At 47.1% G+C, this 27,929-nt stretch overlaps 1 protein-coding gene across 7 annotated transcripts; it reads right to left on the bottom strand.

The window, feature by feature from the left end:
* Positions 1–199: 199 nt before the first annotated feature.
* LOC310756507 (inactive serine/threonine-protein kinase TEX14-like) lies at positions 200–27,929 on the bottom strand. Of its 7 annotated transcripts, none has more exons than XM_083600700.1 (21): positions 27,771–27,916; positions 26,841–26,924; positions 24,638–24,780; positions 24,188–24,302; positions 22,409–22,574; positions 20,892–21,034; positions 19,804–19,864; positions 19,587–19,717; positions 16,182–16,298; positions 15,955–16,078; positions 15,704–15,876; positions 15,475–15,623; positions 12,933–13,123; positions 11,796–11,910; positions 10,537–10,631; positions 9,270–9,419; positions 6,727–6,934; positions 5,209–5,288; positions 5,021–5,094; positions 3,140–3,207; positions 200–473 (listed from the first exon to the last, which is right to left on the bottom strand). In XM_083600700.1, exons 3-21 carry the CDS (start codon positions 24,774–24,776, stop codon positions 364–366), a joined length of 2,409 nt encoding a protein of 802 aa, XP_083456826.1. In that variant the 5' UTR covers positions 24,777–24,780; positions 26,841–26,924; positions 27,771–27,916; the 3' UTR covers positions 200–363. The 7 variants fall into 7 exon arrangements, with proteins under 7 accessions (XP_083456826.1, XP_083456828.1, XP_083456825.1 ...); XM_083600702.1 differs by having other exon boundaries at positions 15,475–15,620; XM_083600699.1 differs by lacking the exon at positions 26,841–26,924 and having other exon boundaries at positions 200–468; positions 3,136–3,207; positions 27,771–27,929.

The raw sequence follows: 27,929 nt of genomic DNA, 5'->3' as shown, positions 1-27,929 counted from the left end.
GTTAAACTATGTGCACCTGAGGGAACTGGTTAGAAAGAACCCTGACCCCTTCTGGACTCATGGCCAGCCTTTGACAGGGTTGAAAGCCTCCGCACAAATCTGACCTGTAGCCCCCCCCCCACCCAGAGTCCTCTGCAAATTATTTTGGTCGATGCTGGTAACACAAATTAGAAACAGAACTTGCACAGAAGTACAGGAATCATTTGAACAATTTAATTAGCGCGTCAGAAGTTGTGTATGTGGGGCAGTAGATTCTCAAGGTCCATATGGGTTGATAAAGGAACGAGGATGCAGATTGCTTTTATTTCAGAATAGGAGCTCTGGTCCAGTCCAGTCCAGTGGAACGGTTATGGTAAGGATCACTCACTGGTTCTTCAAGCTAGCAACCGCCCCTTGACCTGCAGCGGGGACTGGAGTTGTTTTCTTTTGCCCTAAGACAGGAGCCTGTCCTTTTCCATTCCTTGCTTGCTGCCCTAAGGAAGTGAGGGGTGGGGTTTTATGAGACACAGTGCTATGCTGCAACGAGTCAGTTAAGATTCCACACTTACTCTGACAATGGCTCTCCACATCACCTGTGGAGTCCTGATCCTTTAATTGGGGATGCCAGAGGCTGAACCTCGTATCTCCTGCATGCAAAACTCATGCTTTATTGTTAAGCTATGTTCCCTCTCCTATTTTGGGTACAGATGGTACTTCCCGGTTCATCTCTAGAATACAGGCAGAGATTTTGCACAAGGGAGGAATTTGACACTGAGCATCCCAGTGTCCTAAGAATCTCAGCTGTTGCTTATGGATCTGCTCTCCAAGAGAATGAGGGTAAAGATACCGTATTTTTCTGTGTATAAGACGGTGCTTCTTGCTTAAAAAAAAAAGGCAAAAATTAGGTGTCGTCTTTCACATGGTTAATGAATGCAGAGGGGGGACATGTGATTAATGGCAGCGGCAAGCAGGAGATTGGCAGCGGCGATTGGGCAGGTGATTGGTGGCAGCGGCAAGGCCTGCTGGCGATTGGCTGCGGCAGGCAACTGGCAGCTGCAGTGAGGTGTGCGATCGGCAGTGACTGTGGCAAGTGATTGACAGTGGTGGGAAGGCAGGTGAGCGATTGGCGGAAGTGACCCCCCCAAAAAAGCTAAACAATTTAATTTCTTAATTTTGGGTTAAAAAAAATAGGGGCCATCTTATACATAGGAGCGTCTTATACACGGAAAAATATGGTAGTTTGGACAGCATGTGGGGAAGACCACTGAAATCTCAGAAGATAGAGAAGGGAGCTGACTAGAGACTTCAAGGGTTCAGAGGCAGGGCTCAAGGCAGTGTGAATAGTTTCCTGCATCCTCTGGCCTGCAAGCCAAATTTTATTATGCAAAAATATGTTCATATATGCTCCTATTTCATTTTCCGAACCCATGCCCTGTCTGAGGGCTTATCCACACTGACCTTTCCTCTGCTCTTTCCAGGCACGGTCTGTGATTTAAATCTCCACATCCATGCGTCCCCCCCTTTTTTTGCTCTGCAGATTTCAATGTCAGAATCCACTCTTTAAAGCTGAATCCGAGTAAACGCCTGTCCTTGGAAAACCCAAATCGATGTTTGCTCTGAATGAGCTTTAAGGAGTCATAGAATCATAGAGCGGGTTTTCACAGGGATAATTCTGGGCAAAAACACACACACTCAGACACAGTTTTAAAATGCAGACCTCTGCTTGGAAAGAGAGGGGCAGAAGTTAAGTTGTGGATAAACCTTCAGTTGACTTCCCTGTTTCCTCCTCATTCAACTCCACACACCTCTTGAAGGGAGCTGACCACTCTAGGCTTGCTGCTGAAGTGTTCCCCCACAAAGCCTAAAAAGGTTGCCTCCGTACTTTGGGTATGTATACAACACGCACAAAAAGAGCAGCCATGGGAAGCAAACCCTCCAGTACCCAAGATGGCTGTATTGTTGTGTATCCTATTGTTGTGTATACATCACGAGCATCCTGACAGAAAATGAACTGAAGTTCCACTACACACTCAACACGTCTTTTGGTGTCATGGATGAGGAAATCCCTGCTCTATGGCAAAAGCTCTTGTGGACCAGAGAGAGCTCTGCCTGGGGTTGCTCTCCCCAACTGAAGACTACAAAGGCTACGTGACCAATTCTAAGGTGGAGTTTGTGATGGTGGTGGGTTCTTCCAACACAAAATCCGCAGTATGTTCAGGAAGCTGCATAATTCCTTCACAGATGTCGTGTGAAACCCCTTTTATAATCCTACGGACTGGATGTAACCTAGGGCCTTTGACAACATGGTGACATCCATGATGGTGCAAGTTTGTTGAAACTTCTGCCTCTTCTTCCAGCTGCTTTATTACCTGAGACAACTCACCCCTGTACAGAATTGGTTTGTTGTGTATATTCTGCCTTCCAAAATCCCACACTGTATAATAAACTCATTAACTAAGTTTTGTTTTTTAAAGAGCAGGCATCACCTGCCACCTTCTGGCCAGACATATACCTATTCCTCTCCAAGTTGAAGGGAAGCCATTCAAGTTACGGGCAGGTTAGCTCGGCACAGAACTAAGCAGCTCATCTCCCTGACCACTCTCGTGTTCTGAGTACTCATAGCCCTCCAATTTAATTACCATGCTTTAAAAAAATAAAATAAGGGCCTAATGAGCATGAACTTCTAATATTAGAAATGCAAAAGTGGTGCTTTAAAAAATGAACATAAAGGCACTGCTAACCCAGAAATAGTACCTCGGGTTAAGAACTTTGCTTCAGGATGAGAACAGAAATCGTGCTCCGGCGGCGTGGCAGCAGCTGGAGGCCCCATTAGCTAAAGTGGTGCTTCAGGTTAAGAACAGTTTCAGGTTAAGAACAGACCTCCGGAATGAATTAAATACTTAACCTGAGGTACCACTGTACAACTGTTTCGATACATAAACAAATAACTTATTTCACTGCTCTGTCACATATTTAGAACAGTGGATATATATGTGCTTCGTCCTTCAGTCATACACGCCATACATTGAAAGTACATGTGAACTGTGGTTGGTTAAGGATGCTGGGAACTGTAGTTGTGAGGGGCAAACTGAAGTTTGGGGGGAGCTGGCACTATAAATGTGCTTTAAAAGTATGTATGTACACAGATTGCTCCACCTACTTTGGCTCACAGTGGGAGAATCGCCTTTTCCTTGCAGCTCCTGGATGATTTCCTGAAGGAGGTCCAACCTGTGGAGGGATGTGCAAGATGTATTTGAAACACAGTTCCGTGTGGTGTTTTGATTTTTTTAGAAATGAGAGAAACGTAAGGCAGAAGCAACTTCCAGAATGTACATGCCTGGTTTTAGAAACGAGTTCAGAAGAGTAATTACCAACAAATGTAAGTAGGAGGAAGCAATACTGTTGGGATTTCTGGGTCTTGTAGCACTTTGATTTTTTATTTTAATGCTGCAAAATCTTTCTAGGCAATGGTGCGGGTGGAGAATACTTCTGAGTTTTATTGCTAGCATCAAGGTGGTGCAACTTCCTGTCCCTACAAAACAGGGCTGGCCATGTGATAACACACCCTGCTTCCTATAAAGCATTCCAGGTCAGCCTTGCTTGTGAGTAACCAGGATATCCTGCTGTCAGGCAGGGGTCCCCCCCCCCCATGAGACGGCTCCAGTAGTTAATTATTTCTGATTTATTGGTAAATCACAGAGCCCCAATCGCAGCTCAGCTAATTCAGTCCTCCTCCGACATAAGCGTTGCCGGAACTGAGCTCCGCCCCCTTCTCCCCTAACAGGAAAACCCCCACTTTCTTTTCCTGTTAATTTCACGCTTCTCGGCCAATCTTGTGATCCTACAAGATTTGAGAGATGGCACTCCCTGGATCCCTCTCTGAGCTTAGCCTCTGTGTTCTTTCTCCCTGCGTCTCGGTGTGTACAAAGTTCATATTCCTGTGGCCAACTGCTTCTTCCCCTTCACTCAGTAATTTATCATTCCCTCCCCCTTGTCTCTCTTTGTCTGCTGTCAAAGAGGGACTTACTCTGACACTTGCTGCTCTTTCCCCTGTGAGAGCCTGTGTCTTTGCCACCCTGACCCCATCTACTTGAGAAGACCTGGGTCTGACGAAGCCACTTGTCTGTCCCTTAATTTGATTTGAAACAGGGCCTGGAGAAACTGTGTTCCTCTAGATGATGTTGGATTCCAACCCACGTCAGCCCCAGCCATCAGGCCAGTGACCAGGAAAGATGGGGGCACTGTGGCCCAACGAGATTCGGAGGGCCCCAGGTTCCTCACCCCTGATTTAAAATATTAAAACGAAAAGAAACACATTTGTCCCTATACTGCTGAGAGTTCAGCGCAAAGCCAAGACCTCCTAAAATTTTAAACGCGGGGCGGGGGGGGGAATGTTTATGGGATAAAGATTTGAACATTAAATCCTAAATCCTCTGGAACTGATCATGGAAAGAGGAGAGGGAGGGGGAGTTCTGTTGTGCAGCCAGAAGTTCTTGCAGTGGCAGAACTGAGTTTAGCAAGATACTGCCCTGTTATGTACAGAGTTGAATAGGATCCAGAATGCAGCAGTCTGATTGGTCCACAGGAGCCACCCAACCCAGCTCCAGGTGGAAGGGAATCCGCAACCTGATTGGCCTACAGGAGAATCCCGGAATTAGCCAATCACGTGGGGCCCATTGTGTACATAATGTATATAAGGCAGACATTCTGGGGGAACTTCCTTTCCTCCTCACTACTATGAGCTGAATAAAGAGCATGAAATCCACTCTCAACTCCAAGTATATTTCACGCCCCTAAAGAGTGCAGCAACCCCGTGCCTTCTTCCTTGGGAGAAAGTCCCATTGAATCCACTGGGATTCACTTGCATAGGATCGAAATCCAGCAAGAACATACCAACTGGAAGATCAACTGAGCCACGGATTTTAGGGAAGTTGTGAAAATGCCTCTGAAACAAGAAGGCGCATTGCTTATCAGATCTATCAGGTAACATGCGCTGAAAGCTCATCGTTCAACCCTGCGTGAAAATGTTCAACCCACGTACGTTTGCAAGCAGCAAGGTGGTCCTTCAAGGGTGCTCTCTTTCCTATGGCAAATCTCTGCAGAGACAGGATTTCGCTGTGGAGGAAAATTATTACTGTTAGGGAATGGTTAGGATTCCATAAGGGAATGACACAGGGAGCTGGCAGCTTTCTCCTTACCAAAAAAATAAAAATAAGAATAAAATTCTACCTGTTTCTTTTTCCTAGCCTTGGTTGACAAATCAATGAGGGTCTGCAGGGAGCGGTTTTGAGTGTGATCCTTGCACTTTTCTGCAGGTGGAGACAGGTGCACGTTAGGGTAATCTTAAGAATGTAAACAGGGACAGGGAGGCAAGAATTCGGTATGGCATAATGTAGGCCATGAGCAACATCATTTGACTGCTTGGATGTGGAATCTAGCCCATGGGTAGGCAAACTAAAGCCCAGGAGCCGGAGCCGGCTCAATCGCCTTCTAAATCCGGCCTGCAGATGGTCTGGGAATCAGTGTGTTTTTACATGAGTGTAATGTATCCTTTAGGGCTGCAGGTGGCGCTGAGGGTTAAACCACAGAGCCTAGGGCTTGCTGATCAGAAGGTCGGCGGTACAAATCTCCATGACGGGGTGAGCTCCCATTGCTCGGTCCCTGCTCCTGCCAACCTAGCAGTTCGAAAGCACGTCAAAGTGCAAGTAGATAAATAGGTATCACTCCGGCGGGAAGGTAAGCAGCATTTCCGTGTGCTGCTCTGGTTCGCCAGAAGCGGCTTAGTCATGCTGGCCACATGACCTGGAAGTTGTACGCCGACTCCCTCGGCCAATAAAGCGAGATGAGCGCCACAACCCCAGAGTCGGCCACGACTGGACCTAATGGTCAGGGGTCCCTTTAGCTTTAATGTGTCCTTTTATTTAAAATGCATCTCTGGGTTATTTGTGAGGCATAGGAATTGGTTCATCATTTCCCCCCAAAATATAGTCTGGCCCCCAACAAGGTCTGAGGGACAGTGGACCAGGCCCCCTGCTGAAAAATTTTGCTGACTCCCTGACCTAGCAGGTTCAAAACTGAGGCTGGGAAACAGCGATGTTTTGTAAATTGATGGCACAGCTCAATAAACAAAAGGCTAATTCCATTGGATCGAGATTTTGTGGCAGATACGCTGTAGTTTAAAGGTACGATACATACTCTGTATGCACGAAAAAGCTTTCCAGACAGTTCACAAAATCCCTTGCTAAGATATCTCATGTGGCCCTGTTAGGAAAGACCTCTTCCTAAAACCATAGAGAGGTTCTGTTTGTTAGAGTGTATCAGTTCAACTCTATATTACTTCCCATTTGCCACTGTGGGGTATAGACATTTCTATATTATAGATAAATGGATAGATAGATAGATAGATAGATAGATAGCTTTTATTTATCTAACCATCTATCTATGCAAATAATTTATTTCACAAAAATTATACACCACTGAATTGTGTAAAAGACCCTCAAAATGATTTGGATTTTGCCTCGTCCCTCAATAATTCCTACTTAGATTGTAACCTTAACAGTAAATATTTCCATGCTTTGTTTAGTTTGCCGAAACCAGACCCTTTTAAACCACAAAATATAATTTGGACAGCCCATCTCAAATGTTTTAAGGTTAAGGATCTACAGCTGGAGGAATCCACTGCAGGGGGTTGGACTAGATGATCCTCAGGGTCTTTTCCAACTGTACGATTCCACGATTCAAGCTCACCCAGTGCTACTTGCTTAGGTAAGGCTCCATCGCTGTGGCAGCTTCGGCCCGGTGCCCCCTGCTGGCTGACTAATGATTCTAGCATGTGGATGCCCGAAGCAAAGCGTTTCTCAAGATTCTCCAACGAGGCCTGGGCCTCTGCCAAGAGACAGGCCGAATCCTGCAGACTGCTCACAAACGCCGACTCCTGCTTGTCAACGGAGTCTCCCTAAAGGAGATAACAGAACTGTGAGGAGAGCAAATTTTGGGAAGCAGGGAGAAGGATATGCTAGGATGAGAGGAAAGGTCCGTATAGTTAAAGCTATGGTTTTCCCAGTAGTGATGTATGGAAGTGAGAGCTGGACCATAAAGAAGGCTGATCGCCGAAGAATTGATGCTTTTGAATTATGGTGTTGGAGGAGACTCTTGAGAGTCCCATGGACTGCAAGAAGATCAAACGTATCCATTCTTAAGGAAATCAGCCCTGAGTGCTCACTGGAAGGACAGATCCTGAAGCTGAGGCTCCAATACTTTGGCCACCTCATGAGAAGAAAAGACTCCCTGGAAACGACCCTGATGTTGGGAAAGATGGAGGGCACAAGGAGAAGGGGACGACAGAGGACGAGATGGTTGGATAGTGTTCTTGAAGCTACCAGCATGAGTTTGACCAAACTGTGGGAGGCAGTGGAAGACAGGAGTGCCTGGCGTGCTCTGGTCCATGGGGTCACGAAGAGTCGGGCACGACTAAACAACTAAGCAACAACAACAACAGTGCTATTTTTCTAGAAAAAGAGGTGCCGGAACTCACTGTGAATAAGACTCCCCACTGGTGGCCATGGCGGTCACCTGAGAGATGCTGGAACTGAGTTGCGGCTGAGGGGAAAAAAAGCCCCGGGTGCGAGAGAGCTAACTGAGGGGTGCAGGCCAAGAATGAGGGAGCTTTGAGCAAGATCTTGATCTCATTAAGGGAACTTTAATCAATGAACTCAGTAGACTAAAAAACGTTTTAGTCACCTAGAAAGGCATTCACAATCAGGCAAAAAATGTAATTATGTTCACATAAAGCTGGAGCTGGCAGGTACGATTTTCGAAGAACCATTCCCCCTTCATTCACCTTGGAGGGAAGGTCACTTCTAATAAGATCTGGCTGAGACTTATAGATGCACCATCCAAATACAAAGTTATTTCTTCAAAACTACGGTTTCAACGATGCAGTTCTATAAACACTCAGTGAAAACTCCTTTCATCAGTGGAAAAAAGCCTTTTTATAAGAATGAAGTGGCAGCATTGAGTCTTATACCAGGTGTATAACCCCATTTCGTGTGGGGTTTCTGTTCCCGCCCCCCTTGCGTGTCAGTGGAGTGCTAATAAGCACGGCCTGCAATTTCCGCCCTGCCCCTGTTCTGCCTCTGTCTTCCAAAAGGAGAAGGTGATCACGTGTCAATTGCATATCAAACATGAATCATTCCAGCATGGTTGCAAATGTATAGGCCTCTATGGGTGCAGGTTGGAAGGGATGAGGGTTGGAAGTGCGGAAATGGTTAGGAACAGATGGGAAAAGCACAGAAACAGAAGACAAGACATAGCTCTGGGGTGGGAAACAAGAGATATGCATAACAGGGCAAATACTAGAGGTTTGTTGTTGTTTAGTCGTTTAGTCATGTCTGACTCTTCGTGACCCAATGGACCAGAGCACGCCAGGCACTCCTGTCTTCCACTGCCTCCTGCAGTTTGGTCAGACTCATGCTGGTAGCTTCGAGAACACTATCCAACCATCTCGTCCTCTGTCGTCCCCTTCTCCTTGTGCCCTCCATCTTTCCCAACATCAGGGTCTTTTCCAGGGAGTCTCTCATGAGGTGGCCAAAGTATTGGAGCCTCAGCTTCAGGATCTGTCCTTCCAGTGAGCACACAGGGCTAATTTCCTTAAGAATGGATGCATTTGATCTTCTTGCAGTCCATGGGACTCTCAAGAGTCTCCTCCAGCACCATAATTCAAAAGCATCTATTCTTCAGCGATCAGCCTTCTTTATGGTCCAGCTCTCACTTCCATAAATCACTATGGGGGAAACCATAGCTTTAACAATACGGACCTTTGTTGGCAAGGTGATGTCTCTGAAAGGTGATGTCTCTCTCTAACTAGAGGTTAGGGAGTCTTATAATCACTAGTGAGCTGAGTTGCCTATTAAGAGAGTCCTAATAATGGAAAAGACCCTGATGTTGGGAAAGATGGAGGGCACAAGAAGAAGGGGACGACAGAGGACGAGATGGTTGGATAGTGTTCTCGAAGCTACCAAACTGCGGGAGGCAGTGGAAGACAGGAATGCCTGGCGTGCTCTGGTCCATGGGGTCACGAAGAGTCAGACCCGACTAAACGACAATAATGGGAAAGTGAAAGGACAACTGGTTGGGGTTTTCTTTGTGTGTGGGGTGTCACACCTGTGGGAAGTTGGTTAAAACAACATGAGGATATATTGGATTTAGCAGCCAGCGTTTCCTGTGATCTGGTTTCAGGGGCCTGCAGATCAGGGCTGACAGAGCTTAAGTGAAGCACAACAGGATCTCACCACATCTGCAGAAACCAGGCTCCTGTTATCTGACTCGGCTGTGTCCTCTTCACCGCTGCTCGCTGGTTCACAGGTGCTCTCAGAGTTTGATCTCTTGTGCTCTCCCAGAGAGGATTTGCAAGGGATATTTCCCTGCTGATCATTTTCCTTCTGCAAGAAAGCAACATTGAACCCGCAGGGGTGGAGTCTAACCAGGTGTGGATTATTCCTCCCCTTGTTTCTTAGGCGGCGCTATGCAAATAAACTTTACCAGAGGCCCTGTTAGTGGGAGGAGTCCCTCCTCTTCAATAATTGGACATGATGTAGTTGAGAAAAGTAGACTTAAGGCTTCCAGGAGGCATCATTTTCCGTCCCACCCCATACTCAGCACACGCAGCCCTGTTGCCATTCTGCTGCAGTTCATCTTCTGCCAAAACCGGCGTTATTCGCCTTGCTGTCCGCTGTGACGAAATTACGTAGCTTACGTAATTTGTGTAATTAATTGCACAAACTGTATTGTCATTATATTATTCCATCCCGTTCATTTCAGGGCAAAGGGAAGCCAATGCAAACTTATGCAATCAATTACACTTCTTGCGGGGACTGAAAGCGGCAGCAGTGAATGTTGACCATATTCATTGGACTGACTCCTGTTCCAGACGTGAGACAAGTAAGCGAGCACTGGCAATTTCCACTCCTGCTTTGTCAGAATTGGAGCTGCCATACATGCGGAAATAGTGACTGGGCGGAATTTCCGAAAATCGGCAAAAAAGTGTGTGTGTGTGTGTGGGGGGGAGTCCAACAACTTTTGTGTCCAGATTTTCACTTTTTGAAATATGGCGACCCTATCAGATTTATCCACTATGAACGCAAACTAACGGTGGAGGTTAGAGGTCAGAGCAGAGGCGGAGAAAGGTGGGGGCGGCCCACCCAGGGTGTCATCCCTGAGGGGGGGGGGTGACATTGCTGTGGGCGGCACCCCCCTGGGACTCTCCCCACCACTGGCACCTCCCCCCAGGACGCCCGCCACTGCACCCCCTGGGATGCTCTGCTGGTGCACCCCCGCGGGCGGCTAGCCCCACCCCCTCGGACCACTCCAGGTGCTGGAGCAGCTAGCTCCGCCTTTGGGTCAGGGTCCCTCTTAGCCTATGCTATGACAGCCCATCCTATGGAATCACATGGTGGGAGCAGCTTGTGCCAGAATATGGTCCTCTACAGGAGAAGAAAGGAAAAAGTTCCTGAAGCTTCAAGAATGCAGCACCATTATTCTGCCTTGGTCATCTGTTACCTGTGCATGTCTGGTTGTCTCACTTTCAGGCTGGGCATTGGGAGTGCTTTGTTCTGCACTCCGGCTGAGAGTCTCCACCTCAAAGTATGGCGGCTCTAGAGGACAAGAATATAGACAAAGACGAGAGCATATAGAACTACGAGCATTTTTAGCTCCTTCCCAAGCCTCCATTTCCCCCCCTTTCTTCTTTATTCAGTTGTTATTTTTATTAGTCATTATTACCAACACGCTTCTTAAGTCTACAAAATTTGCAATTCCCGCCTCACGCAAACCTATGAGAGAGAACGTCTTGCCTAACAAAACATCAGATTCGTAGCCAAGCGCAGTGCTTTGTTCTGGGGGGATGCAGGGGTAAGTGTACCCCTAAACATTTTGTGAATCTAACAGGAGAAGAAACTGTTTTGTTTATTAAAAAAAATAGTTTATTCTCTATGAATAGTCAGTTCCATTGCTACCCCCAATGACGGCCTCATTTCCTGTCAGTGTTTCCTGTGTGTCAGATGGAATCGAGCGTTTAATGTGTGAAGTAGGAGTTGGAATCTAGCGTGGTGACTGGTCAGTTTCGTTGTTACCACCTCCAATGGCGGCCTCATTTCCTGTCACGGTGTTTCCTGTGTCTCAGACGAAAGCGAGCGTTTAATGTGTGAAGCAGTGTGGAAAGTGGATGTGTGGTGTTTTACTGATGAAAGTCGGGAAGATGTTACACACACAACCTCATGCCAACATGGAAGTTACCGTGAGCTGTCAGCTGTGTAATATGAGGTAATGCATGTTCTTTGTACTGTTGTCCAGTTACTGTATTTATTTCCCCCGTTTTGAACTATGAAATGGTGATTTCCTTGAGTCAAAATGAAAGTACCTCTAAACATTTTTTAAGGGGAAAAAGCACTAACCAAGAGAGTACCTGAATTTTCAAATCCATTTTGGGCCCAGGTTCACTGTTCTCTGACCACACAGCATAAGGGCAAGAATAACGGTAGCACAATATGAAATCTAGCGCAATGGTTGCACTAGTGGAAGCTCGTACAACGAGATCAAGGCCACAGCAACCTGTTGCACACCCAGCCACAAGAACCATGCTGGCTTCCAGAACCTTCTCTTACACAAGTCCATTCCACTAGTGCAACTAGGACGCCACTAAAGGACTTTGATTCAGTGCTACATTGACTTCCTCCTCCCCGTGTCTTTTTTCCTGAACCCATGAAGCAATGCCCCGTTGTGCATCCTGGCCGGTTCCTACCGTTTGGGATCATACTGACCTTCAGGAATTATTGGAAGGGATGATTCATCTGACTCAGCCTGCCCTGCCCACAGACAGAGCTTCTTGGGAGTCGATGCTGCTGATGAAACGAGAGGGATGCCCCCTGAGGCATCCTAGGAAGAGAAAAATAAGACACCGTATGCTTCTGATCATGATAATTACAAGAAGGGCTACGGAGGCAGCTTGCTTATTCCTAGAGAAAAGCTTGAGACACTGCATAATCAGGAAGCCAGGTGCAACCTGAGCTCAGCTTGTCTCATGTTTTCCTTCAGGTAAGATAGAGATGACAGTAAGGACTCCTTCAGAAGACTGGCTTATCCAGCACCCACCCCAAGTTATCTGCACAAAGCTTACATATGGTCTTTATTAAGCAGCTATTGGGAAATACCTCAAGGACCGCCTCTTTCCATATGAACCTACCTGGACCCTGAGATCATCTTCTGAGTCTCTCCTTCGTGTGCCTCCTCCTTGAGAGGTCTGGAGGGTGGCAACATGAGAACAGGGCCTTCTCTGCAGTGGCTCCCTGTCTGTGGAATACTCTCCCCAGGGAAGTTTGCCTGGCGCCTTCATTACATACCTTTAGGCGCCAGGCAAAAACGTTCCTTTTTAACCAGGCCTTGGGTTGATCTGATTTATATCTTATGCCCTTTTAAAATATGGGTTTTTTTGGGGGGGGGAGCTATGGGGTTGTTGTTTTTATTTTTTATTATGTATTTTGTGGTTTTATATCTTTATTTTATTCTGTGAACTGCCCTGAGACCCCTGGGTATAGGACGACAAATGAATTAAATAAATAAAATAATAATAATAATTTGTTTGCGGGGAGGTTATATGACAGCGAGCTTTCACCTGCCATTCATCTCATTTTGTTGATGGGTTTTTAAAATATCTCTCCATTGTTAATATTGATTGATTGATTGATTGTTAATAATGGTTTATTTGTTGCCTGCCCTTCACCTTAATGCCCCGGGGTGGGTTAGAGCATCAAAAACGACAATAAAAAACCATTTAAAACAAATTTGTCCGTCTCACACTTGTCAATCTCTTTCCAAACTGAAAAAATAAATAAATCTGGTTATTATAATTTAAACAACAACATGGAGGCAAACTAAAGCAACACCCATTAACTCCTCACCTGCTGGGCTGCCCGCAAAACATAGCGTAAGTCGGGGAAAGTACCCTTCCGATCACGTTCCTTCAAGGCTGTGCCGCCTTTGACCACCTCATAGAGAGGCTGGGGCACACGGGCATCAGCCGGGAGAGACTGCCCTGCCTCCATCTTCTCCTTCACAGCGAGGCCATCCAAACCACCCCAAGGAACTTCCCCTGAAAAATACAGGTTGCTTGACTTGCAGGGTCATAAAACACAAAGTTAGGCAGACCCACTATAAGTCTAGAAGAGTCAGCACTTTCTTTGTGATGGCACTTGCCTCATTTTTGGCACCCCATTTCAAATGTTCTGTGCTGGTGCCCGCAGTATATATTTTTTATCAAGCTATGAGTACTTCATTTATTTATTTATTTTACAAAAAAAAAAAAAGGACTGCCACGAAAAATATTGGGCAGGGATGTTTGAAATGGCACCCCCCCCACACACACTTCTTCTCCAAACTAGCTCCTGCCATAGGTAGGTTACTGCATGGTGCTGATATATACAAAGGTAAAGGACCCCTGGACGGTTAAGTCCAGTCAAAGGTGACTATGGGGTTGCGGCGCTCAGCTCGCTTTCAGGCCGAGGGAGCCAGTGTTTGTCCACAGACAGCTTTCCGGGTCATGTGGCCAGCATGACTAAATTGCTTCTGGCGCAACAGGACACTGTGACAGAAAGAGCACACAGAAACGCTGTTTACCTTCCCGCTGCAATGGTACCTATTTATCTACTTGCACTGGCGTGCTTTTGAACTGCTAGGTTGGCAGAAGCTGGGGCAGAGCCACGGGAACTCACCCTGTCGTGGTCACTCCGATCGGTATGCCCAACAGGCTCAGTGGTTTAGACCACAGTGCCACCTGCATCCCTTTACTGATAACACCAAGGTTGTAGGTTCGATCCTCATGTGGGACAACTACATATTCCTGCTTTGCAGGAGCTGGACTAGATTATCCTAGGGATCCCAAATGGCTCTATGATACTATTAGTCTATGCTTCCATACTTCCCTCTTTCCCAGAGGTCAGGGAGCAGGCACTACTGGATTTTGGATTGGGGTGACTGAGTTGCGTTGGCTGAGGGAAGTGAACAACAACTTAACCCCCTCCGCCCACAGCAATCATATTAAATCTGTAACCAAAACAGTTGCCTCAGAGCTGAAGGGAGGTTCCTTCATGGGGAGAAGGAAGTAAGAACCTAAGTGAGAGTCCTTCTGGATCAGAACAAGGGTGTGTCCAGCCCAGCATTCAGTTTCCAAGGGAGGCAAACCAGGTGAGAAGTCAGCTGAGAGGACAAGGGAACAAGGAACTGGGATACAGAAGAACAACAACTCAGAACCCAAGAGGACCTGCTTAACTTCCACAATTAAAACCCACACAATTCCATCCAATCCCATTTTGAAGCCCTCCAAGCTCACATTGTGCGGCATCAAATCCCTGTTTATTCTTCCTTTGTCTGTGCTGAATCTACTGTTAATCAACTTAAAATGCCCCTTTAAAATGTGTGTGGGGGGGTGGGTTTGGGGGAGGGTTATTGGGTTGTTGTTTTTATTTTGATTATATATTTTGTGGTTTTATATTTTGATTTTGTTCTGTGAACTTGCCCTGAGACCTCCGGGTATAGGGTGGTATATAAATTCCTTCCTTCCTTCCTTCCTTCCTTCCTTCCTTCCTTCCTTCCTTCGTTCAACCAGTTTCCCCCAGTTCTAGTTTTATGAGAATGGAAGAAAAAGAGCAATCTAGCCCCACTGCCCACACCATGCCTCATTTTATAAACCTCTATCATATCCCCCCAGCTGCCTTTTTTCTAAGCCAAAGAATGCCAGACATTTCAGCCATTCCTCATGTGGAAGGAGCTCCAGTTCTTTCACCATCTGGTAGCCCATTTCTGCACCTTTGCATTAGTATTTTAAGTAATTGCATATGGTCAACCTATGCTATGTATTAGATACCTCCTTCTGTTAAAAGAGCCCCTTACCCAATTCTCCTTCTCACCAACGGTCTATTGCCAAATCACCTCTCAGATCCTCTAAAAGATGGAATTCTCTGTAAACTTATTCTTCCTACCCTCAAGCCATCCTTGTAGATTAGCTTTGCACTCTTAAGAGAAAAAAATATATTCAAATAATGCAGGTCTTGGAGCTTGACGCTGAAACCTAAAAATGTTAATTCTAAAAATACAGTCGTACCTCGGAAGTCAAACGGAATCCATTCCGGAAGTCCGTTTGACTTCCAAAACGTTCGGAAACCAAAGCACGGCTTCTGATTGGCTGCAGGAAGCTCCTGCAGCCAATCGGAAGCCCTGTCGGACGTTTGGCTTCCAAAATTAGTTCGCAAACTGGAACACTCACTTCCGGGTTTGTGGCGTTCGGGAGCCAAAAGTGCTTGCTTGCTTCTCTTCTGCTAATACATTTACAGGCCAAGGCAAACCTTTTGGGCAATTGGAATTTCCCTGAGAACTTATGGTCAGCCGATGGGCTTCTTGAGACATGCCAGTCTTGCCTACCGCTTCCCACCCTGGCCAGAAACCAACCTGTAAAGATCTCCTGGATCACCGTACAGAAGCTGAAGAGGTCAGAGTTCACGGAAGCCGGGCGCTCTCTGATGACTTCCAAGGGCAGCCAGTTGTAGAGAGCAGGGGCTGGAGGAATAGGCTGGGCTAACCTGTTTTTCTCCGCCCTGCTGAAACAGAACTGAAACCAGTCAAATGTCCCGAGGATTCCTACTGGAGTCTCGCAAAGACCGCACTTGCGCCAACCAACCTCTGCTGCATGTGCTCAAGGTTGCTGAGCTTGGCAAGTCCAGGTCTCACCAGCTGAACTGCATGGGAGGTCACAGCCCGGTGAATATAACCCCGAGAGTGCAGGAACAAGAGCGCTTCGGAGACTTGCAGCAGCAAACGCAGAGTCGCCGAGGGAGCTGGGGAGCTAGACTTCTGCAGTGGGGGAAGAGGGAGAGGGATAAGCTTTGGAAGCGAGGAAAGGAGCCGAGCTTCCCCGACCCTCTCACTTACCTCACAGTGCAAGGCATAGTAGAGGGAACACATGCCCACCCTCTCAAAGACGAGCTGGAGGTTTTGCAGGTCCAGAGATGGGCTCACGGCCAAGAGAAGCAAGAGGTGGGGGTGGTGGAGCTGGCTGAAGGAAACACGGAAGCCATGCTGAACAAACGGCAGTGAGAGCCCTCATAACAACAGGGCTTATCCCTCCATGAGTCCCGAAGCCCGCCAGCTGGAATTACCTGCAGTATTTTTGTTCAGCGAGGAGCAAGTCCAGGGCGCCACGCATTTTACTGCAGTGGGGATGGGCTTCGGGCTTTAAGCTTCGCACCGTGACAAACTGCCCATTCCACAGCAAGCTGGAAGCAAGGCAAAAAAGTGTCAGAAGAAGAGTTTTTTTGGATTTGATATCCCACCTTTCACTCCCTTTAAGGAGTCTCAAAGCGGCTAACAATCTCCTTTCCCTTCCTCCCCCACAACAAACACTCTGTGAGGCTGAGAGACTTCAGAGAAGTGTGACTGGCCCAAGGTCACCCAGCAGCTGCATGTGGAGGAGTGGGGAAGCGAACCCGGTTCCCCAGATTACGAGTCTACCGCTTTTAACCACTACACCACACTGGCTCAGTGTGTCAGAACCAGGGCTACTCTCTTCTGCGAAATGAGAAGTTATAACTAACACACGTCATATTTCTTTGGTTCACTAGGCCTACAGCTCCTCCAAATCTCCACCACCGCTCATGTGTTCAAACCAACATGTTTCTTAATCTACACATCCCACTCTGGCAGCAAATTTCCCCAAGCGTTATATCCTGTTCTTCCATGGCTTATTTTAAACTTCTGTGTAACTTGAAAGCTTGCAGGGGGCACGTAAAATGCCAATTAGTCCAAAGACTGAATTATTACTCGTGTGTACGTCACACTGAGAGCCAGTGTGGTGTAGTGGTTAAGAGCGGTAGTCTCATAATCTGGGGGACCGGGTTTGCTTCCCCGCTCCTCCACATGCAGCTGCTGGGTGACCTTGGGCCAGTCACACTTCTCTGAAGTCTCTCAGCCTCACTCACCTCACAGGGTGTTTGTTGTGGGGGAGGAAGGGAAAGGAGAATGTTAGCCACTTTGAGACTCCTTCGAGTAGTGATAAAGCGGGATACCAAATCCAAACTCTTCTTCTCTTTGGGAAATGTAACTTCTTACTCTGTGGCTTTTGTTCGACAAAGATCAGCTACCAAATTCTAATACAATCTGCCCAATTTTACCTCTTGGCACTGGTCTTCACAACAAGCCTTTCCCCTTATCAATGAATGAGGACTTCTTTATGGTTCAGTAGAATGTGTAGCATGTTGGATTAATGAGAGGCAGAGGAGGACTTGTGTCTGGGCTTGTGAGGATGGAGGAAATGAATGAAAGGAAAAATTCAGGAGAAGATTGCTGGGGGTTATGTGGCAATGGATGAAAGGAACATGTGAGGGAGGAAAAAAATGGATGGATTCCTACAAGTGATAGGTATGACGTCTGCAGATGCGGGATGGCGAAACTACAGCCCAGCCATATTTTACTGCACTAGGGAATGTTAAAAACCCACGCCGCTGTGAACTCCTTGGATAAAAACAGATTAATTTAAAAACCTGTTAGCAGCAGGGCACTGATAGGACATGCTTGAATGAATAAATTGGGTGGATGTATTTTTGAGGATGGAGAAAGGAAAACAGGACATCAGAAAATTGAAATGTACGTAGCTGGTGAAAGGAAAATGCATGACCGCAGCGATCGCCCAAGAGGGTGGGCTACCAGAGGACGCCCTCTTAAATGCAGCAGGGGCAGACCTGGTTCAGCCCCCTCCACCCGCGACCTGATTGGCCTGTTGAAACTGGCCTTCCCGCCAGGCCATCGAGCACAATTCAAAGTGTTGGTGCTGACCTTTAAAGCCCTAAACGGCCTCGGCTCAGCACACCTGAAGGAGCGTCTCCACCCCCATCACTAAGCCCAGACACTGAGGTCCACCACCGAGGGCCTTCTGGTGAGAAGTGAGGTTACAGGGAACCAGGCAGAGGGCCTTCTCAGTGGTGGCGCCCGCCCTGTGGAACACCCTCCCATCAGATGTCAAGGATATAAACAACTACAGTAATACCTCCGCATTCTGGCGAATGTCTGCAGCAAACCCGGAAGTACCGGAAGAGGTTACTTCCGGGTTTGCTGCTTGCGCATGCGCAGAAGCACAAACAGCTCTGCATGCGTGCATAGACGCGGCACTTTGCCCTGCGTCCTTTTCGGCTAGCAACCAGGGCTCTGGAACGGATCCCGGTCGCAAAACAAGGTACCACTGTATCTGACTTTTAGAAGACATCTGAAGGTAGCCCTTTTTAGGGAAGTTTTTAATGTTTGATGTTTCATTGCATTTTTAATATTCTGTTGGGAGCTGCCTAGAGTGGCTGGGGAAACCCAGCCAGATGGGCGGGGTATGTATGTATGTATGTATGTATGTATGTATAAATAAATAAATAAATAAAATTGCAGCTGGAGGAGGGGGCGTCAAGCATCACCCCGCAGCTGCATGGGAAGAAAGCGCGCCCCCCGGACAGGGCTGGGGCCACATGGCACAGCAAACACCGCTCCCCTGGAGCTCCAGGTGAGCAGAGGTTATGTGACTGCATAATAAGTACGTTATTAACCAATATCTTACAAGGTCTCTGCTTGAGGATTAAGGTACACTACAAGTCTTAGGGTGCCGGGTGATAGGAGACCACAGGGATATAGGAAGCTGCCTTATGCCATTGGTCCACCCAGCTCAGTACTGTCTACACATATAATAATAATATAATAATAATTTATTATTTATACCCCGCCCATCTGGCTAGGCTTCCCCAGCCACTCTGGGCGGCTTTCAACTAAATATTAAAATACAGTAATACATCAAACATTAAAAGCTTCCCTAAACAGGGCTGCCTTCAGATGTCTTCTAAAAGTCTGGTAGTTGTTGCTCTCTTTGACATCTCGTGGGAGGGTGTTCCACAGGGCGGGTGCCACCACCGAGAAGGCCCTCTGCCTGGTTCCCTGTAACTTGGCTTCTCGCAGTAAGGCCCTCGCCGCTGGACCTCAGTGTCCAGGCAGAACGATGGGGGTGGAGATGCTCCTTCAGGTATATTGGACCGAGGCCATTTAGGGCTTTAAAGGTCAACACCAACACTTTGAATTGTGCTTGGAAACGTACTGGGAGCCAATGTAGGTCTTTCAAGACCGGCGTTATGTGGTCTTGGTGGCCACTCCCAGTCACCAGTCTAGCTGCCGCATTCTGGGTTAGTTGAAGTTTCCGGGTCACCTTCACATAGAGCGCATTGCAGTAGTCCAAGCGCGAGATAACCAGAGCATGAACCGCACAGATTGGCAGCGGCTCTCCACGGTTTCAGACAGGAGTCCCGCCCAGCCCTACCTGAACATGGGGCCTTCTGGTGCCAAGCACATCCTGTACTACTGAGCTGTGTCCCGCCCCGATTCATTTCACTGTGATCAGTCTGCTTCCCTGCGATCAGGTATCTCCCTAGAACTGGGTCTTGCAAGAAGAGAACCTATTGTCGCTATTGCTATTTTTTTTTTATTATCCTAGATGGGAGGTGAGAACAGACAGGGCTGATAGATAATGCTGATAGCTTTACTTCTTCATGAGTGTGTGCGGTCCGTTCTGGTAGCTCCAGTCTGGTTCTCCGTGACCTCGGAGCAGCTCGCTGTCGTCTGCAATGAACGTGAAGGCAGCAATCCCAGGCTGCTGGCACTTGCCTGGGCACAGCTGAAAGAGAAGGGAGGAGTTATGAGCCTAGAAACTATGGCCTCTCTACTACACTGAACCACACCCTTCCAGAGATGTTTACTTACTTGCCTGTATCCAATAGCTGTCTCCTTGCTGCTTCCCAACCTATTGGAGCCGTCCAAATGCCTGCAACAGGAGGGGTTGAAAACAAAGCCTTGTGAAACACATTTAAGTATCGGGAGAACAGGCGTTAGGCAACCCCAGTGATTTCTATGGGAGAATAAGTGGTCCGGAAATGCAGTCGAAGCACAAAAGACCGTATTTTGCCTGCAAACGTTCTACCGCTACTGTTGCTGTGAACTACTGCATGATTTTAAGTCTTATTTTTCAACTTGCTTTACAACTTGTTGCTCGATTCTCTGTTAAGTGGGGTGAGCAGGCAGAATCCTGCCCTCTTCATCGCCGGACTTGCTCAAACAAGGCTTTACGGTCTAATTCCTATGCTTTTAATTTTTGTTGTTGCCCAGGGTGGGATTTTAAAACTCTGTTCAACCCACACACGTGGGGGCCTGGAGGGATAGATTGCAATTAATATAACCTCTCCTACCTCTTTAAACCCATCCCCACAGTTTCAGTGGAAGAAAGCAATACTATAAATATTGTTTCACCAAGTTTTGCAACAACAACAAAAAGGGAACCAGGCAGAGGGCTTTCTCGGTAGTGGCACCTGCCTTGTCAAACGCCCTCCCATCTTGTCAAGGAAATAAAGAACTAGAAGACATCTGAAGGCAGCGCTGTTTAGGGAAGTTTTTAATGTGTGACATTTTAATGGATTTTTATCCCCTTAGAGGAAGGAGGAGAATTCTACAGATTCCCCCTTCGGCTCTAAGCACCACCCGATACTGTTCAGGAAAAACTTGCTGGAGCAGCTTTTCAGGGGGCCTTGAGGCAGAAGGAGTCAGTGAAAATCACCTCCCTAACCGCTTTCTCCTTCCTCAAGTGTGAATGGAACTCGACAAAGTCTGTATCCCAACCCCACATGTTCAATGGGGACAATTACTGTAATTCCCCAAACTGCTCACGCCAAGATGTTTTATCATCATTATCACCACCACCATTCAGTTGTCTGTCTTAGTGGAGGGCTGGGTCCAAACAGAGACTAGGCTAAGGCTCCTGAAGCGTTAGAGAAGACAGGCAGCAGGTGGACCCTTACCAGGAAGTGGCAGATAAGAGTGAGGAGAGCGAGGAGCGCAGGCTGCGTGGTGATGCTGCTAGAGCTTTGGAATACATCAACAGGTCCCCGTGCTGCACCAGCATAGACATCTGGCCAAAGCACCGCTGGATGAAATCCAGGACCTTGAGGTAACGGAAAGAGAGGCGCTAGAGGTTTCTGCATTGCGGGGGGTGGGACTAGGTGTCAGGCTTCAGAGATTTGGCTTCCTCCCCCCTTGGCCGTAGATAAGTAGAACAAAAGAAAAGAAAAGGAGGCTTCTTACCAGTTAGAATCTTTAATAGTCACAGCGAGAGACAACAGAACGCATCTCTCTAGAATGGCGGTGCTCCCAACTAAGGCTTACTCCCCTTCCGTCCCTATTAATCTACGTCGCTCCTAAATCTTGTAACCTGAGCTCGTACCCTCTGTGCTTTCTGTTCTGCCACTTTCTCAGCTCTCCTTGACCTTGGGGAGAACAGATGGATGCTTTCCAGAGAGAGTGAATCTGTTAACCCTCTCTCTCTTCCAGTGTTTCTTCTCCTAGCTGTTCCCCATCCAGTATTTCCCAGCTTCTGCCTTCTGCACTACGACCCTTTGCAAACCACTGTTCTAAATCTATACTGTCCTCCTGCTTCTGGGAAGATTCAGGGTTGGGGGGAGGAGGTGGCTCCCACCATGCCTCCTCATTGTAGCCCTCCTCAGCACAGTCCCTGACACTTGGGGTCCCTTCCAACTCTACGATTCTATGGTTCTATGCAGCTGCCTGGTAGCCATAGACAACAAGGAATCGCACACTGGCAGCAGCAGGGTTATGGGGCGGCCCAGGGGATCCACGCCCTGGGATTCTCACACCAGGATGCCCTTACCTCAACCTTTTGTTTTAAACCCACAATCTTAATTGCCCAAGGGCACCTCTCTATATGAATGAGCAAGTGCAAATATTATGCAAATTTGTGTTGTCATGGGTTGTGCCCTGACCTCGAGTCTATTATCATTATTATTATGGTGCTTGGCGCATAAAGAGTCTCCAAGCGACTTGCAACTCTTTAAAAGCATAAAGCGTGCCACAGAATCAGAGGAAAACGCAATGTGTTACAATAAAAGCCACACAATAGCCTATAAAGCAAACCCAACGAAACAGCAGTAGAACCACACCACCGAAAAAAGACATCAAAATCATCCCCAATCTGTCAAAAAGGTAAGTTTTCACCTGGCACCGAAAGGATGTTAGTGAAGGCAGCAGCCAAACCTCACTGTGGAGAACATTCCACAACAAACTTCAAAAGCCCCCTGCATGAAGGCTAATGGGTGGGCTGCTGGAGGAAAGGAGGAGCAAAATTTTGGTCCTTCCTCTCAACCCTGCATAGAAACTAAAGAGGGCTGTCAGAGGAGGGGCAGCCCTCTCCAGCCCTGCTTTGCCAGCCTCCAACAAGGAAGCAATCCCCCCCCCCCCACGTAACCTTTATGGTTTATTTCCATGACTGCTCTAAGACATGCCAACGTGAAGTTGTAAATACCTCGGCATTCTGCTCACTCCCAGCTAGCTGGGCCCAGTCTTTAGGGGTCTGCCCCTTTTGATCGTGGAATCTTAGGTCACCTCCGGCTTTCAGGATGTGGCCCAGAAGTTTCTGGTGGCCTGAGATAGCAGCTGCATGGACTGGGGTGCTACCATCATAACAACGGCTTTGGGGTGAGGGGAGAGAAGGAGAAAGAGGTGTTAGGGTGCAAAGAACAGGGGACAAGTAAAGTTCTGCCAGTTTTTGTAATCAGAAATGCCATTTTAGCTGAAAAAGTTAATGCACACATCTCTGCTCAGATGGGGGTTACTCAGTTGTATTCCCTGTTAACCAAATAACATGATTTATGCTTTGAAAGACAAGCCCTTTGCGGCTAGAGAAGAATTGATTCAGAGCCTGACAATAAAATGTTTTAAGGTCTTTTCCCCATAAGAGGCATCACTGTTTACCAATCTGAAACTTAAGGTTTATACAGCCAATGGTAGCCAATACTCTTTGGGGTAAATATGAGGAGCTGGTATCATATATTTGGAAACACTGCTATGGGTGTCAGCACAAAATGTTAGCTAATGGCTGCAGGGGGAAAAGAGGTGATAGTACTCCTTAGCGGTGAGCAACATCCCCCAAAAAACACTGTGAAGGAAACTTTTGCCATCTCTCCTAAATAAACATACATATACCTAAGCCTGAGGGGAAATATATGTTGAGAAAAGACAGAAAGTTTTATGTTTTAAGAGGGACCGGACTCAAATGGAGACAGGCCTTCTCAAGAATAGCTAGTTTTCCAGACACTGTCTCTAAGAATTTTGTTATCGGGATGGCATGGGGATGAGGGACCAACTCCCTTCTCTTGAGGGGGCCCAATTAGTGCCATTGCCCTAAATTAAGAGTTTGGGTGTAATCCTTGACGCCTCCCTTTCCATGGAGGCGCAGGTTACAGCAACAGCCAAGGTGACATTTTTCCATCTTCGCCGCATCAAGCAGTTGGTCCCTTACCTTTCCCGCCCCGACCTGGCCACAGTGATCCATGCGACGGTTACCTCCAGGCTTGACTACTGTAAGTCGCTCTACGCGGGGCTGCCCTTGAAGCTGCCCCAGAAACTCCAGCAGGTGCAGAATGCTGCAGCGAGGCTCCTCACGGGGTCTCTGCCATGGGAGCATATTCACTCAGTGCTTTTCCAGCTGCACTGGCTCCCGGTGGAGTACAGGGTCAGATTAAAGGTGCTGCTTTTGACCTTTAAAGCCCTTCACGTACCTACGGGACCCTCGTACCTACGGGACCGCCTCTCCCGGTATGCCCCACGGAGAGCCTCAAGGTCCATAAATAGCAACACCCTAGTGGTCCCGGGCCCTAAGGAAGTTAGATTGGCTTCAACCAGAGCCAGGGCCTTTTCAACACTGGCTCCGGCCTGGTGGAACGCTCTGCCTCATGAGACCAGGGCCCTGCAGGATCTGATTTCTTTCCGCAGGGCCTGTAAGACAGAGTTGTTCTGCCTGGCCTTTGGCTTGGAGCCAATTTGATTCCCTCCCTCTCTTTCCTTTTTCCTTTCCTTCTCCTCCTGCGATGAGGCTACATTTTAATATTTTAGTGTTTCAATATTTTAATGTTGTATTTTAATTTTGTTTTTAAGTTGTAATCATTCAACTTGTTTTTATTATTGCTTGTAAGCTGCTCTGAGCCTGGCCTTGGCTGGGGAGGGCGGAGTATAAATAAAAGTTGTTGTTGTTGTTGTTGTTGTTGTTGTTGTTGTTGTTGTTGTTATCATCATTATCACTCACTGGTTGGGATTGGCGCCGAAGTGCAGAAATAGCCGGACTACCGGGACATGTCTCAGTAGGGCAGCAAGATACAAACTTGTCTGCCCAGATGCATTGTGGCAGTCCACATCCACACCTGAAGAAGGAGACACAAACACTGTTCGTGAATAACGGCAAGAGGTTATGTAGAAGAGATAAATACTACCTGCATTGTGGGGGATTGGACCAGACAACCCTAGTAGTCCCTCTACCATTCTATGAGTCTATGGTACCAGAATGCACTGTTTCAATTTCAAATAGCAAAAGCAAGTCTTGTCCCATGCCCTAAGTAGCATACCCATACAGAAGCATATCTGACTTCCCCTCATTTTGTAACCCAAGCAGACCCATGCAGTCCTCATATTCTGTCAGGACTGTTTACCAGAGGGAAATTACCGTACCTGCACGGAGTTTGAAACAGATTGGCTTTACCTCTCTTCAGCAGTATCTTGGCTTTCTTGACTTTGCCCTCAATAGCATGCCTGAGTAACTGCCCCTCCAGAGATTCAGGGTCTGTAATGTAGCCTAGGCTCACGGGACAGCTTGGTGGAAGCACTGGGGACTGTGGCATCACACTAGAGAGAGACAAAGTGTTCATGGTTTAAAAAGAGCTAAGAGAGAAGTAAAGGTAGGAAGCCATAATTGAAAAAGAACTCAATTCTCAGGTGTGCTTGGCAAAACTATTATGACTATCACTGGATTAAAGAAATATTAGTAGATCAAGCACTATCTTTAAATGATTCAGCAATTGTATTTGCAAATGCCAAAAGAAAAAGTGTGAAGAAGCCTGTTTTGTTTTTGCAACATTAGCAAGCCATTATGCCCCTTTAGAAACAATAGGAATACAGTGCTGCAATATTTAGCTGATGTTCTGCAACCAAAAGTTCAAGACTAGTTTTTTCATTATTTGCTTTTTATCAGAATTTAAACCATGCTACACCAATTGTGCCGATCTTTTTAATTTATAAAGGGTATGTAATCAATTCATGTTATCAAGTTATTAAACCCTGAAGCCCCAAAAATATTTTTCAGTGTGTGTATTTAGTAAGCTTTTCTGTTCTGGCCAACGGTTGTAGGTAGGGCTTAATCTTTTTACAGGACAATCCTGAACATGTTTTCACAGAGGCATGTCTCATTGATTTCAATTGAACAAGTGTGGTAAATGTGCTAAAGATTGCACATACAAGCATCCTCACACCTCAAATTATTAAAATGCCTCCCTTCCCATTGTTTCGTCAGGCTCTGATGAAAGGAATAGTAAATGAGGCTATTGTTTGTTCTAAGTTTTATTGTGTTTTTAATATTCTGTTGGGAGCCGCCCAGAGTGGCTGGGATAGCCCAGCCAGATGGGCGGGGTATAAATGAATTATTATTATTATTATTATACATACAAGTCAAATAATATGAGGTTGGATTTTTGGCTCCTAGCAATCCAGAGAAGTGCCATTTGGAACTGCAAATTCTGTGTTGCAGTGTGCGAAGGTAACAGCAACATTCTGAAATAAGGGGCGTACATAATTCTCTGAGATCTTTTGGAACAAACTGCATTCCTTCAAAATAAGGAATATCTGGTATTCTTTTGTATGTGGATTTCCAGAGAAAGTGGAATTGAAACTGAACCTGGCTTGCCACCTGTGAAGAGATTGGGGAGAGGTATAGGAGATCTCAATAAAGAAAGGACCAGAGACAGGATTTTAGTTTTTTGAACTACCACTTGGATGCAAAGGGCAAAATTATTTTCTTATACTGGCAGTGGCGTAGCGTGGGGGGTGCAGGGGGGGCCGGCCGCACCGGGCGCAACATCTGGGGTTAGGGCAAATCCATGGGTTAGGGGGCGCAAATCCACGGGTTAGGGGGCGCAAATTACTTGCCTTGCCCCGGGTGCTGACAACCCACGCTACGCCACTGTATACTGGACAAGCAGTACAATACAATACATATCTTACCAAAAGCAAGCCCCATTGGGTTAAAGGGGCCTTACTCACAGGTAAATGGACCCAGTGTTGCTACCAAATGTGGAGACAGGACAGGAACATCTATAGGAGAGAGCAGCTGGCAGGCAGAATCAGAAGGGAATTCTGTAAGGTTTTCTTTCTGCGAGAGGTCTGCTCACAATGAAACCATTTGTTCACCAGCTATTTATTGACCATTCATTCGGTTTGCAGGAAGATTACATGGCACCAACATCAGGCAGCTTTCACCCCACACTTTCCCAATGCGTATCCCCATCACTTCCCTTATTGCAAGAAGTCCAGTTTGGGAGGGGAAGAGGGTTTGATGCGTAAGGCTTCCAAACAAACTTTATTTGAGCAACCAGAATTTGCTGTTACGCGCTGAACCCCATTTGCGGAAGAGTGAGTCTGGAAGTGCCTTCTCCTGTTAAATTAAATGCTGCAATGTTAAAACAATCCCTGCATTGCAGGGGGTTAGACTAGATGACCCTCATGGTCCCTTTCCAACTCTACAATTCTATGGCTCAATTGCGCCCCTGGATGTGTCGACTGGTTCCAACAGGTTCAGCAGCCAACTGCATGAGCAACTGTTGTATAAATAGGTCTCCTTGCTTTCTTCACAGACCCAGGGAACGAGTGCAAATGCATCCAGCCTTATATTTCTAATGCAAATTCAAGCCTACCTGGAAATCCCAGCTGCAAATGCTCATGGATATGGGGAGCGCACTTTGCCTATGTTCAGAGGTCCTTTCGTTGATTCTTAATTCCTAATTCCTAAATCCCAGGCGGGGGTGGGTGCACCTTGGTTCTAATTATGAACCATTTATGTCAAAATTACAGGGAAGTTGTGAACTTCCAAAACAACTCAGCACGTAGAGAAAAACATCCATGCCAACTCTTCACTGCAATAAAACCACTAAAATGGTAATTTTGAATAAACGTGCAAGTTCAGCCCTTGTTTCAATTATTCTGACTCAAGCATACAACCTACAAGGGGCGGGGAAGAAAATAATAAAGCTTTAATACTGAGCTGATGCGGTTAAAAATAAATGCCTTTTCCACCCCTAGGGCTCAAAGTTAAATTGTGCGCGCGCGGGGATGCGAAAGAGATAAGAGACGCAGAATAGGCTGAGAACGACTCAAGCACCGCCTAGGAGGCGGCGGCCTTAAAAGCCGCTCTCTCTCCGGATTGGCTGGCGAGGATGCGTAATGTGCGGACGGGCGGTTTGTTATTTTTAACGGCCGCGGTGCTGGGAGGAAACCGCCAAGTGAGGAGGGCAGGAATTCACAAAAACACGGACTGGGCAGCGCAGGCGCAGACAGAGGCACGCTAGGAGCTAAACAGCGCCTCTTAAGGCCGCGCTGCTCCAGTTAGTCGGTCGCAGAAAGCTGAGGCGCTTGGACGGTCGCTGACCAGCTCGGAGCATGTTTCCACTGGGAAATAGTCTGCAGCCCCGCCTCCCGCCCGGTTGTAACAGGTGGCAACACGCTGAAGTTTCCCAAATGGCACTCAAAAGGGACTTGCGCTTGACTCGTTCCTGGTGGTGGGATTCAAAGGATGCCTTTGGGGGAGGGGGGATTTGCGACCTGTAAGACAAGCAGCCAATCTAGACCTTTGCTGAAGATAGGAATTTCCAGGCAGGCGCTTCAAATTCATGGTGGCGGGATGGAGGAAGGATGGAGATGAGAGTCGTGCAGAGAGAGACGTGGCGTGTGCGCGCCTCTGCCGAGAGCAACGCTGTCTCCGAGTTGCAGAGAACGCTTGGATGTCA

Source organism: Podarcis filfolensis, assembly GCF_964270895.1.
Source record: "Podarcis filfolensis genome assembly, chromosome: 2".
Taxonomy (NCBI): Eukaryota; Metazoa; Chordata; class Lepidosauria; order Squamata; family Lacertidae; genus Podarcis; species Podarcis filfolensis.
This window is presented reverse-complemented; position numbering and strand designations above follow the sequence as displayed.

What these genes read in the sequence shown, in the direction of transcription:
- LOC310756507 (XM_083600696.1), bottom strand. Translation starts at nt 27,814, where the DNA reads ATGAATTTGAAGCGCCTGCCTGGAAATTCCTATCTTCAGCAAAG. An exon ending in GATCCAGGAGATCTTTACAG is followed by an intron (nt 13,124 to 15,474) that starts GTTGGTTTCTGG and finishes TGTATTTTTCAG; the next exon opens with GGGAAGTTCCTTGGGGTGGT. An exon ending in TTCTCCCACTGTGAGCCAAA is followed by an intron (nt 474 to 3,139) that starts GTAGGTGGAGCA and finishes TCACTTCCTTAG; the next exon opens with GGCAGCAAGCAAGGAATGGA.